Here is a 14,437-nt window from a genome sequence, read left to right on the forward strand (position 1 = left end):
TCCCCCCAGTACCATCTCCCTCCGGTACCATCTCATCCAGTACCATCTCCCTCCAGTACCATCTCCCATCTCCCTCCAGTACCATCTCCCTCCAGTACCATCTTACTCCAGTACCATCTCCCTCCAGTACCATCTCCCTCCAGTACCATCTCCCTCCAGTACCATCTCCCTCCAGTACCATCTCCCTCCAGTACCATCTCCCTCCAGTACCATCTCCCCCCAGTACCATCTCCCTCCAGTACCATCTCCCTCCAGTACCATCTCCCTCCAGTACCATCTCACTCCAGTACCATCTCCCTCCAGTACCATCTCCCTCCAGTACCATCACACTCCAGTACCATCTCACTCCGGTACCATCTCCCTCCAGTACCATCTCCCCTAGTACCATCTCCCTCCAGTACCATCTCCCTCCAGTACCATCTCACTCCAGTACCATCTCACTCCAGTACCATCTCACTCCAGTACCATCTCACTCCAGTACCATCTCCCTCCAGTACCATCTCACTCCAGTACCATCTCACTCCAGTACCATCTCATTCCAGTACCATCTCACTCCAGTACCATCTCACTCCAGTACCATCTCACTCCAGTACCATCTCACTCCAGTACCATCTCCCTCCAGTACCATCTCCCTCCAGTACCATCTCCCTCCAGTACCATCTCACTCCAGTACCATCTCATTCCAGTACCATCTCACTCCAGTACCATCTCCCTCCAGTACCATCTCCCTCCAGTACCATCTCACTCCAGTACCATCTCACTCCAGTACCATCTCCCTCCAGTACCATCTCCCTCCAGTACCATCTCACTCCAGTACCATCTCACTCCAGTACCATCTCACTCCAGTACCATCTCCCTCCAGTACCATCTCACTCCAGTACCATCTCCCCCCAGTACCATCTCCCTCCGGTACCATCTCACTCCAGTACCATCTCCCCCTAGTACCATCTCCCTCCGGTACCATCTCATCCAGTACCATCTCCCTCCAGTACCATCTCACTCCAGTACCATCTCATTCCAGTACCATCTCACTCCAGTACCATCTCCCTCCAGTACCATCTCCCTCCAGTACCATCTCATCTCCCTCCAGTACCATCTCCCTCCAGCACCATCTCCCTCCAGTACCATCTCCCTCCAGTACCATCTCCCTCCAGTACCATCTCCCTCCAGTACCATCTCCCTCCAGTACCATCTCACTCCAGTACCATCTCACTCCAGTACCATCTCCCTCCAGTACCATCTCCCTCCAGTACCATCTCACTCCAGTACCATCTCACTCCAGTACCATCTCCCTCCAGTACCATCTCCCTCCAGTACCATACCATCCCCCAGTACCATCTCCCTCCAGTACCATCTCACTCCAGTACCATCTCCCTCCAGTACCATCTCTCCAGTACCTCTCACTCCAGTACCATCTCCCTCCAGTACCATCTCCCTCCAGTACCATCTCCCTCCAGTACCATCTCCCTCCAGTACCATCTCCCTCCAGTACCATCTCCCTCCAGTACCATCTCCCTCCAGTACCATCTCATCTCTCCAGTACCATCTCCCTCCAGTACCATCTCCCTCCAGTACCATCTCCCTCCAGTACCATCTCCATCTCTCCAGTACCATCTCACTCCAGTACCATCTCCCTCCAGTACCATCTCATCTCCAGTACCATCTCCCTCCAGTACCATCTCCCTCCAGTACCATCTCCCTCCAGTACCATCATCTCACTCCAGTACCATCTCCCTCCAGTACCATCTCCCTCCAGTACCATCTCACTCCAGTACCATCTCTCCAGTACCATCTCCCTCCAGTACCATCTCCCTCCAGTACCATCTCCCTCCAGTACCATCTCACTCCAGTACCATCTCACTCCAGTACCATCTCCCTCCAGTACCATCTCCCTCCAGTACCATCTCACTCCAGTACCATCTCCCTCCAGTACCATCTCACTCCAGTACCATCTCACTCCAGTACCATCTCCCTCCAGTATCATCTCACTCCAGTACCATCTCACTCCAGTACCATCTCATTCCAGTACCATCTCACTCCAGTACCATCTCCCTCCAGTACCATCTCACTCCAGTACCATCTCCCTCCAGTACCATCTCCCTCCAGTACCATCTCCCTCCAGTACCATCTCCCTCCAGTACCATCTCACTCCAGTACCATCTCACTCCAGTACCATCTCCCTCCAGTACCATCTCCCTCCAGTACCATCTCCCTCCAGTACCATCTCATTCCAGTACCATCTCCCTCCAGTACCATCTCACTCCAGTACCATCTCCCTCCAGTACCATCTCCCTCCAGTACCATCTCCCTCCAGTACCATCTCCCTCCAGTACCATCTCACTCCAGTACCATCTCCCTCCAGTACCATCTCACTCCAGTACCATCTCCCTCCAGTACCATCTCCCCCAGTACCATCTCCCTCCAGTACCATCTCCCTCCAGTACCATCTCACTCCAGTACCATCTCCCTCCAGTACCATCTCACTCCAGTACCATCTCCCTCCAGTACCATCTCACTCCAGTACCATCTCCCTCCAGTACCATCTCACTCCAGTACCATCTCCCTCCAGTACCATCTCCCTCCAGTACCATCTCACTCCAGTACCATCTCCCTCCAGTACCATCTCACTCCAGTACCATCTCACTCCAGTACCATCTCACTCCAGTACCATCTCACTCCAGTACCATCTCACTCCAGTACCATCTCACTCCAGTACCATCTCCCTCCAGTACCATCTCACTCCAGTACCATCTCCCTCCAGTACCATCTCCCTCCAGTACCATCTCCCTCCAGTACCATCTCCCTCCAGTACCATCTCCCTCCAGTACCATCTCCCTCCAGTACCATCTCCCTCCAGTACCATCTCCCTCCAGTACCATCTCCCTCCAGTACCATCTCCCTCCAGTACCATCTCCCTCCAGTACCATCTCCCTCCAGTACCATCCCACTCCAGTACCATCTCCCTCCAGTACCATCTCCCTCCAGTACCATCTCCCTCCAGTACCATCTCCCTCCAGTACCATCTCCCTCCAGTACCATCTCCCTCCAGTACCATCTCCCTCCAGTACCATCTCCCTCCAGTACCATCTCACTCCAGTACCATCTCCCTCCAGTACCATCTCCCTCCAGTACCATCTCACTCCAGTACCATCTCCCTCCAGTACCATCTCCCTCCAGTACCATCTCCCTCCAGTACCATCTCACTCCAGTACCATCTCCCTCCAGTACCATCTCCCTCCAGTACCATCTCCCTCCAGTACCATCTCACTCCAGTACCATCTCCCTCCAGTACCATCTCACTCCAGTACCATCTCCCTCCAGTACCATCTCCCTCCAGTACCATCTCCCTCCAGTACCATCTCCCTCCAGTACCATCTCCCTCCAGTACCATCTCCCTCCAGTACCATCTCCCTCCAGTACCATCTCCCTCCAGTACCATCTCCCTCCAGTACCATCTCCCTCCAGTACCATCTCCCTCCAGTACCATCTCCCTCCAGTACCATCTCCCTCCAGTACCATCTCACTCCAGTACCATCTCCCTCCAGTACCATCTCACAGCTAAGTATCACCATACGATGCAGTTGAGGAAAGCTTCAGAAACACTTCATGTCTGAAGGTTCGTCAGCAGTGCTGTTATACTGGTAGAGAGAAACATCATATACAGAATGATGGACGGGTTAACTTCAGTTGTCTGGGATATATAACGTAACATTATTTTGTTATCACTGAGGTAAATGAACAATATTGTACCTGAGATGAGTAATAATACACGAGTCAAAGTTAGGAGCACTGTAGCCAGGCGTCACATGTGATTCAGTGGTCTGAAACAGTGGGCTCTATGCGTCTCCCATGTCCTCTAGCACCAGTACAATGTTTTTTTTTATTTTGCTGCCGAAGTGGCTAGTTTATCGTGCTCCCTATATCCATCTTCTGGAGGGTAGCGCATAAGCATATGATACAAAAGGCCTAGGAACTAGGACCCAGAATGGTTTATAGGAGTGCTCGATTAATACGTAAAGCTATAAGCAAATTTAGGAAATTTGTTTAATATGTCTGGTATCTTATTTTCATTGATATTGACATATCACATAGGTTATTATGCTCTCTATATTCCTCAATAAGTGGACCATAGCGTTGGTCATACACTTTGCGTTTAGTATGATCATTATCTGTCTGCCTGAGCCTGGCCACTACATCAGCCAGTCTGTTCACATTGCAAGTTGCTCCATAAATGTACTTATCTACGTTCATGTTACCATAGTGGGTTATGGAAGAACAACCCCACCATCAACACCACTTTCACATTGAGTGAACACAAGTGTTTTAAACTGGAGAACAACCCTATCATTATTTCTGCTGCTGCTGCTGCTGCTGCTACTGCTGCTGCTGCTGCTGCTGCTGCTGCTGCTGCTGCTGCTGCTGCTGCTGCTGCTGCTGCTGCTGCTGCTGCTGCTGCTGCTGCTGCTGCTGCTGCTGCTGCTGCTGCTGCTGCTGCTGCTGCTGCTGCTGCTGCTGCTGCTGCTGCTGCTGCTGCTGCTACTGCTGCTGCTGCTGCTGCTGCTGCTGCTGCTGCTGCTGCTGCTGCTGCTGCTGCTGCTGCTGCTGCTGCTGCTGCTGCTGCTGCTGCTGCTGCTGCTGCTGCTGCTGCTGCTGCTGCTGCTGCTGCTGCTGCTGCTGCTGCTGCTGCTGATACTGCTGCTGCTACTGCTGCTGCTGCTGCTGCTGCTGCTGCTGCTGCTGCTGCTGCTGCTGCTGCTGCTGCTGCTGCTGCTGCTGCTGCTGCTGCTGCTGCTGCTGCTGCTGCTGCTGCTGCTGCTGCTGCTACTGCTGCTGCTACTGCTACTGCTGCTGCTGCTGCTGCTGCTGCTACTGCTGCTGCTGCTGCTGCTGCTACTGCTGCTGCTGCTGCTACTGCTGCTGCTGCTGCTGCTGCTGCTGCTGCTGCTGCTGCTGCTGCTGCTGCTGCTGCTGCTGCTGCTGCTGCTGCTGCTGCTGCTGCTGCTGCTGCTGCTGCTGCTGCTGCTGCTGCTGCTGCTGCTGCTGCTACTGCTGCTGCTGCTGCTGCTGCTGCTGCTGCTGCTGCTGCTGCTGCTGCTGCTGCTGCTGCTGCTGCTGCTGCTGCTGCTGCTGCTGCTGCTGCTGCTGCTGCTGCTGCTGCTACTGCTGCTGCTGCTACTGCTACTGCTGCTGCTGCTGCTGCTGCTACTGCTGCTGCTGCTGCTGCTGCTGCTGCTACTGCTGCTGCTGCTGCTGCTACTGCTGCTGCTACTGCTGCTGCTGCTACTGCTGCTGCTGCTGCTGCTGCTGCTGCTGCTGCTGCTGCTGCTACTGCTGCTGCTGCTGCTGCTGCTGCTGCTGCTGCTGCTAGGCAGATATTGCACGTGACCTTTGACCTGGTCAGCCAGTAAACCAACGACCCAACTTTGAGTTGTGGCTCTGGAGATACGACTTACCTGGTGGGTGTTTCAGGGGACAACGCCCCCACAACCCGGGAAGACTGGTCACCCTAGGTAACATTAAATATTACAAGATGAACAACTGAAAAAATAAGAGGATAAGAGTTATTGATCGTGACCATGTGTGAGGCACTGCAGGACACAAGTGCTAGCCCGCTGTGCACGTCTCCCTGTGTGTTCCTCATGATCCACACAACCACAGTCTTCCCACCTCACCTTCAGAGTGCACCCACTCTACATCCTCATGATCCACACAACCACAGTCTTCCCACCTCACCTTCAGAGTGCACCCACTCTACATCCTCATGACCCACACAACCACAGTCTTCCCACCTCACCTTCAGAGTGCACCCACTCTACATCCTCGTGACCCACACAACCACAGTCTTCCCACCTCACCTTCAGAGTGCACCCACTCTACATCCTCATGATCCACACAACCACAGTCTTCCCACCTCACCTTCAGAGTGCACCCACTCTACATCCTCATGACCCACACAACCACAGTCTTCCCACCTCACCTTCAGAGTGCACCCACTCTACATCCTCATGACCCACACAACCACAGTCTTCCCACCTCACCTTCAGAGTGCACCCACTCTACATCCTCATGACCCACACAACCACAGTCTTCCCACCTCACCTTCAGAGTGCACCCACTCTACATCCTCGTGACCCACACAACCACAGTCTTCCCACCTCACCTTCAGAGTGCACCCACTCTACATCCTCATGACCCACACAACCACAGTCTTCCCACCTCACCTTCAGAGTGCACCCACTCTACATCCTCATGACCCACACAACCACAGTCTTCCCACCTCACCTTCAGAGTGCACCCACTCTACATCCTCGTGACCCACACAACCACAGTCTTCCCACCTCACCTTCAGAGTGCACCCACTCTACATCCTCATGATCCACACAACCACAGTCTTCCCACCTCACCTTCAGAGTGCACCCACTCTACATCCTCATGACCCACACAACCACAGTCTTCCCACCTCACCTTCAGAGTGCACCCACTCTACATCCTCATGACCCACACAACCACAGTCTTCCCACCTCACCTTCAGAGTGCACCCACTCTACATCCTCATGACCCACACAACCACAGTCTTCCCACCTCACCTTCAGAGTGCACCCACTCTACATCCTCATGACCCACACAACCACAGTCTTCCCACCTCACCTTCAGAGTGCACCCACTCTACATCCTCATGACCCACACAACCACAGTCTTCCCACCTCACCTTCAGAGTGCACCCACTCTACATCCTCAGAGTGACCCACACATGACCCACACAACCACAGTCTTCCCACCTCACCTTCAGAGTGCACCCACTCTACATCCTCGTGACCCACACAACCACAGTCTTCCCACCTCACCTTCAGAGTGCACCCACTCTACATCCTCATGACCCACACAACCACAGTCTTCCCACCTCACCTTCAGAGTGCACCCACTCTACATCCTCATGACCCACACAACCACAGTCTTCCCACCTCACCATCAGAGTGTGCACCCACTCTACATCCTCATAGTCTTCCCACCTCACCTCAGAGTGTGACCCACACAACCACAGTCTTCCCACCTCACCTTCAGAGTGCACCCACTCTACATCCTCATGACCCACACAACCACAGTCTTCCCACCTCACCTTCAGAGTGCACCCACTTTACATCCTCTAAAATTTAAGACTGGCTTTTCAGTTTTCATTCCCTTCGTTGATATTACTCTTTTTCACACGCCAACTACATGTTAAACCCCATAAAACACTCAACTCCTTTCACGCCAGTCAGTCTCGCATATGTCTGCCAGATGTTCAAACCTCTGTCTCCCAATAACCCCCTAGTTAGGTTAATAGTTTTATTATGCGCCCCATAATAAAAGGCGCATGTTAAGAACTTGTAAACCCTCCCGTCCTCGAGTGCCCTTTACATCTTTCATGCACACCAGATTTGCAAACTAAATTAGCTGGCTAAATTCTCTTTATATGACCCGACCTCCCTAACTGTCCCTCCACATTACATTCGCAGGCATTTCCATTGTCACTAATCAGCCTCCTCCTTATCCTCCTTGCAAATATGTAATCGCTTTGTTAGCTCCTTTACCGAAGAATCTTCACTAGTTGTCACTGATATGATCTTATTTTTTTGCATCTACTGGTACGGTTTTTTCTTCCCACAACTCCTCGATAATCCTGCAACTTACTCCCTTCGACTAGTCAGTGAGCTACTTAATCCTTCATAAACCCAGCTGCTGGCACATTCCCTCCCGTGAAGGAAAATGCATTCATTTCCTCTACTTGTCCTTAGTCACCCTGACAAGTTTATCACCTAATTTTTTTTTAAGGAAACTTGAGAGCAAACTTTTCGGGATCCGAGAGTCTCCGAACTTATTCAGACGTAGCTGTAACACGTCAGAAGAATTCTGTATTTGAGGTCTTTATGTTCCCCCTGAAGCTGGCGGTACCACCTCCTTCAAATTCCTGGAACAGATATAACACAAGGCGATGGAGAAGAAGCCAGATCACCCCAGAATGTGCACCCCAAAAGTAATGAGAGAAGATATTTATTCTCCTTAAAGCAAATAGCAGCATTTAGCTAGTGACTGTTCTTTACCGAAAACTCTCATTTAGGAAAGAAAACCTCGGAGGATGTTTCACTGCCAACTCGCAAAGGAACGAGAAAAAGATAGAGAAGACCAGAAGACAGAACATGAGGAGGGAGGAAGATGAGTAGTAGTGGTAGTAGAAGCTACAGCAACTACTGTCACCACTCCTACTGCAACAATAACAATCACTACTACTACTGCTTTTACTCCTTCCTCTACCCGTTTTATCCTCTGGTCTTCTAATTTTTTTGTGGTGGAACTTGTTCTTCCATCAGTAGAATGGTCGGAGAAAGTTTAATGACTTTTCTCCCCTTGTGCACACGTGACTGAGAGAGGTCTGTGTAACAGCTTCCCCTCTGTCAAGTGGGGCAAGGGAATGATAATTGTGCCTCTAACCATCTTCAAAGACATTTGGGCAAAGTGAGGGCCATGTGCCAAATTCCACTTGTAAGCCCAGGTGGCACCTGCAGTAAGAAAACTTGAGTTGCCAATGATATTTGAAGGTATTTTGGGGTTGCTGAATTCGAAAATGGCAGTATGTTTTCAAATAGGCTTTAGTTTGTGAGATATTGCATACCTACTTTCAATTAACAGGGAACTTAGCCATAACGCGTGTATATGTATATACAGTGACAATTTGTATATATAGAAAGTTTTAATGATTTAATATATAACGAGAGGAGTTTTATCAACAATGACCATATAACAATATTGTAAACTTTATGTTGCTATTTTCTCCATATAAACATGAGTTCTTCACGAAGAGTTTGCTTAAACAATCTCAATAAATTTTGCTACATTTGTGGCGAATACTCTTTGCAAAAAAAAAAAAAAATAAGTTTTTGTAAGACAAGCTTATCTTGCTTATTTTGGAGTGGCGCTTGGAGAACAGGACAAGTCTTGGGCTCCTCATATGATTTGTAAAACCTGTGTAGAATGCTTACGACAGTGGGTACAATAGGCAAAGGAAAAATTTAAACTTCGGTGTGCTTATGGTGTGGAGAGAGTCGTAAAGCCTCCGTGACGACTGTTGTTTCTGTATGATGAATGTGAAAGGTTTCAGTCGATACAAGAAAGTCAAGTGGGAATATCCTGATTTGGAATCAGCAAGGATCACTGTGCCACACAGTGAAGATGTTCCCATACCAGTGTTTACAACACTGACCTTCCCTTGTCAGATGTTGAAGAAACTCAGGCTTTAGGATGTAACACAGGTGATAGCAGTGGAAGTGAATATGAAGTAAGCATTTCAACAGCCCAACAGTTCTCCCAAGAAGAACTCAATGATCTGATACGTGACCTCAGTCTTTCAAAGCAAGAATCTGAACTTTTAGCATCCAGACTAAAAGAAAAGAACTGTGTTAAAATAACATCCTATTGGACAAGAGAGGTTGAACTCCTTCCTTACTTCAGCCAAGATGAAGAACTTGTATGCTACAATAACATCTCTGGACTTCTTCGAATGAGACCTAAATATCGACCATGAGATTGGCGGCTGTTTATAGACAGCTCCATTTGAAGTTCGAAATGTGTCTTATTGCACACTAGTAACCAAAATGCATCTCTTCCAATTGCTCACTCAACAAAACTTAAAGAATACGAAAATATCAAATAGTTTTGCAGAAGCTTTGCCATCATGAGCACAAGTGTGTCTATTTGTGTTGATCTGCGTGATCTAAAGAATAATTTCAATGCTATTTGTAAGTTAGCCCCGCCTGATCAATATATTTTTCACATCTTTTATGTTTTTCAATGGGATACCAAATTTATCAAAAACTAGAGCCAATCAAGCAAAACCGATGACATTGGGAATCAGCACCACAAACTTACCCTAAAGTCACTGTAATATAATTGGCCAGAAAATGAGTGTTGACCACTTATTTATAATAATAATAATTAATAATTATAATAATAATAATAATAATAATAATAATAATAATAATAAAATAATAACAGTACTACTACTACTACTACTAATAATAATAATAATAATAATAATAATAAATTGTAATTCGTAATATTAATTAACAATGAAGCGCTAAACCCACGTGAATCAATTTCCCTGATGGAGCGTCCTTGTATCTAAATCCTCTCCGTCCTTGTATCAGAGTGGAGGTTCTATCCTCTCCGTCCTTGTATCAGAGTGGAGGTTCTATCCTCTCCGTCCTTGTATCAGAGTGGAGGTTCTATCCTCTCCGTCCTTGTATCAGAGTGGAGGTTCTATCACAACTACTGTCACTGTTACTGCCACTGCTACTGTCGTCACTGTACTACTACTGTCACTGTCACTGTTACTGTCACTGTCACTGCTACTGTCACTGCTACTGTCACTGTCACTGCTACTGTCGCCATCACCACCAACACAGTACTTGTAGTACCTGGGAATGTTACACGTGGTTCTGCGTGCACTAGGACGTTAGTGTAGTCTTCCGTTATGATGGGTGTGGGTGATTACAGTTGACTGTGTAAATGATACCACGGGTGGGGTTTGAACCCGCGATCAGAGAACCTCAAAACTCCAGTCAGTAGATTGTGCATTTGATAATGTTGCATTTCACAGGAATTCATTAATACAATGTTTTCAAGCACCGCTGAGCCCGGTCATTCATCGTGAGTACCGAGATGTGTATGGCTTTCTGTGTATATATGCTGTATAGCCCTTGTGGCTTAGCGCTTCTTTTTGATTATAATAATAATAATCTGTGTATATACAATGAAAATTTTCTTCAGTGATTTAAAGTATTCTCGACTGGTGGTGAACTGATTACATTCAGTAACTTGAGAAATATTCTTGCATGTATGGAACTTTCATCTCGATAAAGTTCCACTGTCTGCGGTTTGTGTTTTTTGTATTACAAGTAATCGTATAATTATTAGAAAAATGAAATTAATTCTAATAAAAATCGTCATAATAATTCTCATTCCGGGTTTATTTACTGTTGAGGGTCGTTCATTCAGTCGTGGACGCTCTCGCGGTAAGGGACGTCGCGGGGCTCCTGGTGAGGCTCCCAGCTTTGTGGCACTAAGCAAGCTTCACCACATGGAGCATGGCCCACCACACGTTGTAGGTGGTGAGGATGAGAGCCTCATAGTACTAGACAAACCTGGTGTGGGTAGTACTCTACCTACACCAGCAGACGGCTTTCCGATGCATTCTGGTGGTGAGGACGCTCAGGTATATGCCCATCCCGAGGGTGACCACCATGCTGAGTACGTCAATGAGGATGCTTCACTTATTGCTCAAATAAAAGAGTTGCAGCTCCTCCTAGACGAATCTAAACGTCAGAAGCAAGAGGTTGCACACAATACCGAAGAAGCATACGAGGTAGTACTTGCATGTGCCGCCAATGTTCATGAGGCAGCTCTGCTCTGCCAGGGTGAAGAGGATGAGCGTGTAAAGCTCCGCGCTCTGGTCGACGCCAGAGACAGTGAACTGGACGCTCTCCGTCTTAAGCATACAGAGCTTAAGCAAGAGCATCGACTTGCTCAGACAAACTTGAAAAGGAGCCAGATGGAGTCTCTCGGGGTAGCAAGAGCTCGTGACGAGAAGACGAGGCATTACAAAGACCTTGTCAAGCAACATAGAAACCAGTTGGAGAACTACGAGATGCTCCTACAAGATCGAAACAACGTGAAAAGGGGAAAGAAAGAAATAAAGAAGAGGTTTAAGAAAGACCGGCTTCGAAGAAGAAATTTAATAGAAGAACGTGAAAAAGAACTACTCCAGAAGGAAAATCTGATGGGTAAAATACGTTCTTTAGACGACGATTTAAAGAAAAAACACAGTGATATAGAGTCCCTCCGCAATTATCATGTTAGTCTTAAGCATGATCATGAATTTGCCAAGGTCATAGCTGAAAGAGGAAAACAGGAGGCTTGGTCACTCAAGTCTGGTTATGAAGAGGCTCTCCAGGGCTATAATGACCTTAGTGAGCAACGGGAGAAGGACAGAAAAGCTCACGAGGAGCTTTTGGTTAAGCACAAAACAGAAGGCCGCCGCAAAGAATACTTGCAAGACCAGATCGAGTCCCTTGAGTACGAGTTTGAGGTTAAATACCGTCGAGTAGAGGAATATCGCGAATTAAGTGAGGATATTGATATGAAGATACGAGAGCTACAAGATGAGCAGATAAAATGGGAAGAACTGAGTCAGAAACGGAAAGAACAAGCCGACGCCTTCGATCATTTTATGATGACAGCAACGAAGCAGTTTTACCTCCAGCGCTCGCTTGCTAAGGAGAGAGAATACGAACTAATGGCACCGAGTCGAGTAGCATCGCAGAAGGACAAAAGGATTGAATCTCTTTCTCGGGAAATTGAATCCCTCACCCAGGCTGCCAGTCGGAACAGAGGTTTAATAAACTTGTGTAAAGATGATTCCCAGGCCCTGTACATCGAATATAGACGTATTACCTACGAAAACTACTACCTCAATTCAAACACTAAAAAGTTTAAATGAATGTGTAGTACTCTGTGGAGAGAGCTGCTCTCACCACTGAAGAAAAGAAGTGCTCTTCTATGTAACTGTATTTGTGTATACCTGAATAAAGTTACTTACTTGGAGCTGAACACTACCTAATGAGCTGGATGGTTGAGAGGAAAGGTGGTGCCATTAAAATTTAGTGTCTTGTGGGCAAGCTACCCATGGAGGGGATACCTAGTTCTGGATATTAGAGCCTTTTGGGGTGGGGGTGTGGCATGCTACGAGTATGTTACATTTTATTCAGCATATGTCACACTCGCAAATAGGCTGCCTCCCGACAAGCAAACCAGGTGTTAATGATTTAATGATCAAAAGAGGTTCCATCGTTATATCAGTATCTCAGCTCATCGGCCAATCACGGACAAGCCCGCCAGAGTTATGAAGCAATGTAGTTCACTTGTGACACGAGTTTTGACTTGTCTGGGCTACTGGTCCCTCACAATGCTTTCTTTGGCTCCTGCTTTTGCCTCTTCTGATCACCGTATTGTGCCCTTTCTCTTACATTACTGTACATATTGTAAATAGTTGTTGAATTAGACACATGTGCAACTCTTGGGTATCTTTAAGAGTTGCACATGTGTCTAATTCAACAACATGTCGGTTCTCTGAACCATTCATCTACAATTGTAAATAGTGTATTTATTATAAATATCAGCTTGCTTCTTTGGTGAAGGAAATACAAGTCATATAACTTCTGCTGTCTTTTGCTTAACAATACCATTATACACCTGTCTTCCTCATACTAAATAACCAATTATTTATTTTGCTTTCACATTAAATGACAAACTATCAAGATCTATTGTACATTAATTACAATTAAGTAAAATTGTAAAAACAATGTTCCTTCTTCCTCTTCCTGTCCCCCCTCTTCCATACCCAACCTCTCCTCACATAGCGACGTACTTGTTTACCGACGCCTCAGACTTATGACGGGCTCTCTGACCAGTATTCATAGCTTTATTCAGTTTATTTCAATATACAGTACACTGATGTATAAACATTTAAAAATATACCAGAAATGTTATGAATGGTGCAAAGGTGACATTAAAACAATATCAGATATGGTTAACTCAAACTCACTACCATTATAGTATGCTCCTCACTTAACGACGAATTCGTTTAACGACGTGGTCTTAGGAACGGGACTTCGTCGTTAAATGAGGAGAGGCTGTATATTGGCTCCGTCACCTTCGTGTGTTAGCGCAGCTTGTAAATTGTCCAGACGGACCGTAACGTCATCATGAGCTTCTCTCTCCTATGTCCGAGTTTTTGTATAAATATAATAATAAAGAAAACATTATTGAAATATTAAAAAACTACTTATACGAATTACAGCCACATTAAATATCTTAACAGTAAAGGTATCAATTAGAAATATAAGTTTTCAGCATCACATGCTGGCAAACCCAATCAATTAAGAAATATTCAGTAATTAGCGTTACAAATATCACTGATACCGATACCCTGACACGTCACCTTACATTAAAAGGCACCATCAATCACATTCCAGCCAATCAAAACTGTCTTACTTGTGACAAGCTGATAAAACTCAAAATTAAATGCGAAAAGAAATTGATCACTTTGCTTAAAATTCTGTGTGTGGCTGGTGCAATTAGAGCGGCGTGAAGGACACCTGGCGCATAGCGATCGCATGACTGCAAAGAGTATTGCATTTATGAGGTCTCCAGGTCCATTGCCATAGTAGTCCTTGCCTTTGAAGCTTCACCGGCACTCAAATTACATATTTATGGTGTAATAAAACCCAGCGGAAGTGGGACGATTGCGTATGATGTAAAATATATGGGTCACTTCGAAATATTACACTAAATACGTGGGGTTACCTCGAAATATGATGCTCTATATCAGTCACGTCCATCCAAG

General features: G+C 46.9%; 1 protein-coding gene across 1 annotated transcript; it reads left to right on the plus strand.

Annotated features, from left to right (window-relative positions):
* The first annotated feature begins 10,942 nt into the window (after positions 1-10,942).
* Positions 10,943-13,143, plus strand: LOC138852173 (trichohyalin-like). The gene is made up of 2 exons (XM_070081864.1): positions 10,943-11,141; positions 11,172-13,143. The coding sequence occupies exons 1-2, from the start codon at positions 10,955-10,957 to the stop codon at positions 12,530-12,532; spliced, it is 1,548 nt and encodes a 515-aa protein (XP_069937965.1). The 5' UTR covers positions 10,943-10,954; the 3' UTR covers positions 12,533-13,143.
* The last annotated feature ends 1,294 nt before the right edge of the window (positions 13,144-14,437 follow it).

Source organism: Cherax quadricarinatus, unplaced genomic scaffold (assembly GCF_038502225.1).
Source record: "Cherax quadricarinatus isolate ZL_2023a unplaced genomic scaffold, ASM3850222v1 Contig4698, whole genome shotgun sequence".
Lineage (NCBI taxonomy): Eukaryota > Metazoa > Arthropoda > Malacostraca > Decapoda > Parastacidae > Cherax > Cherax quadricarinatus.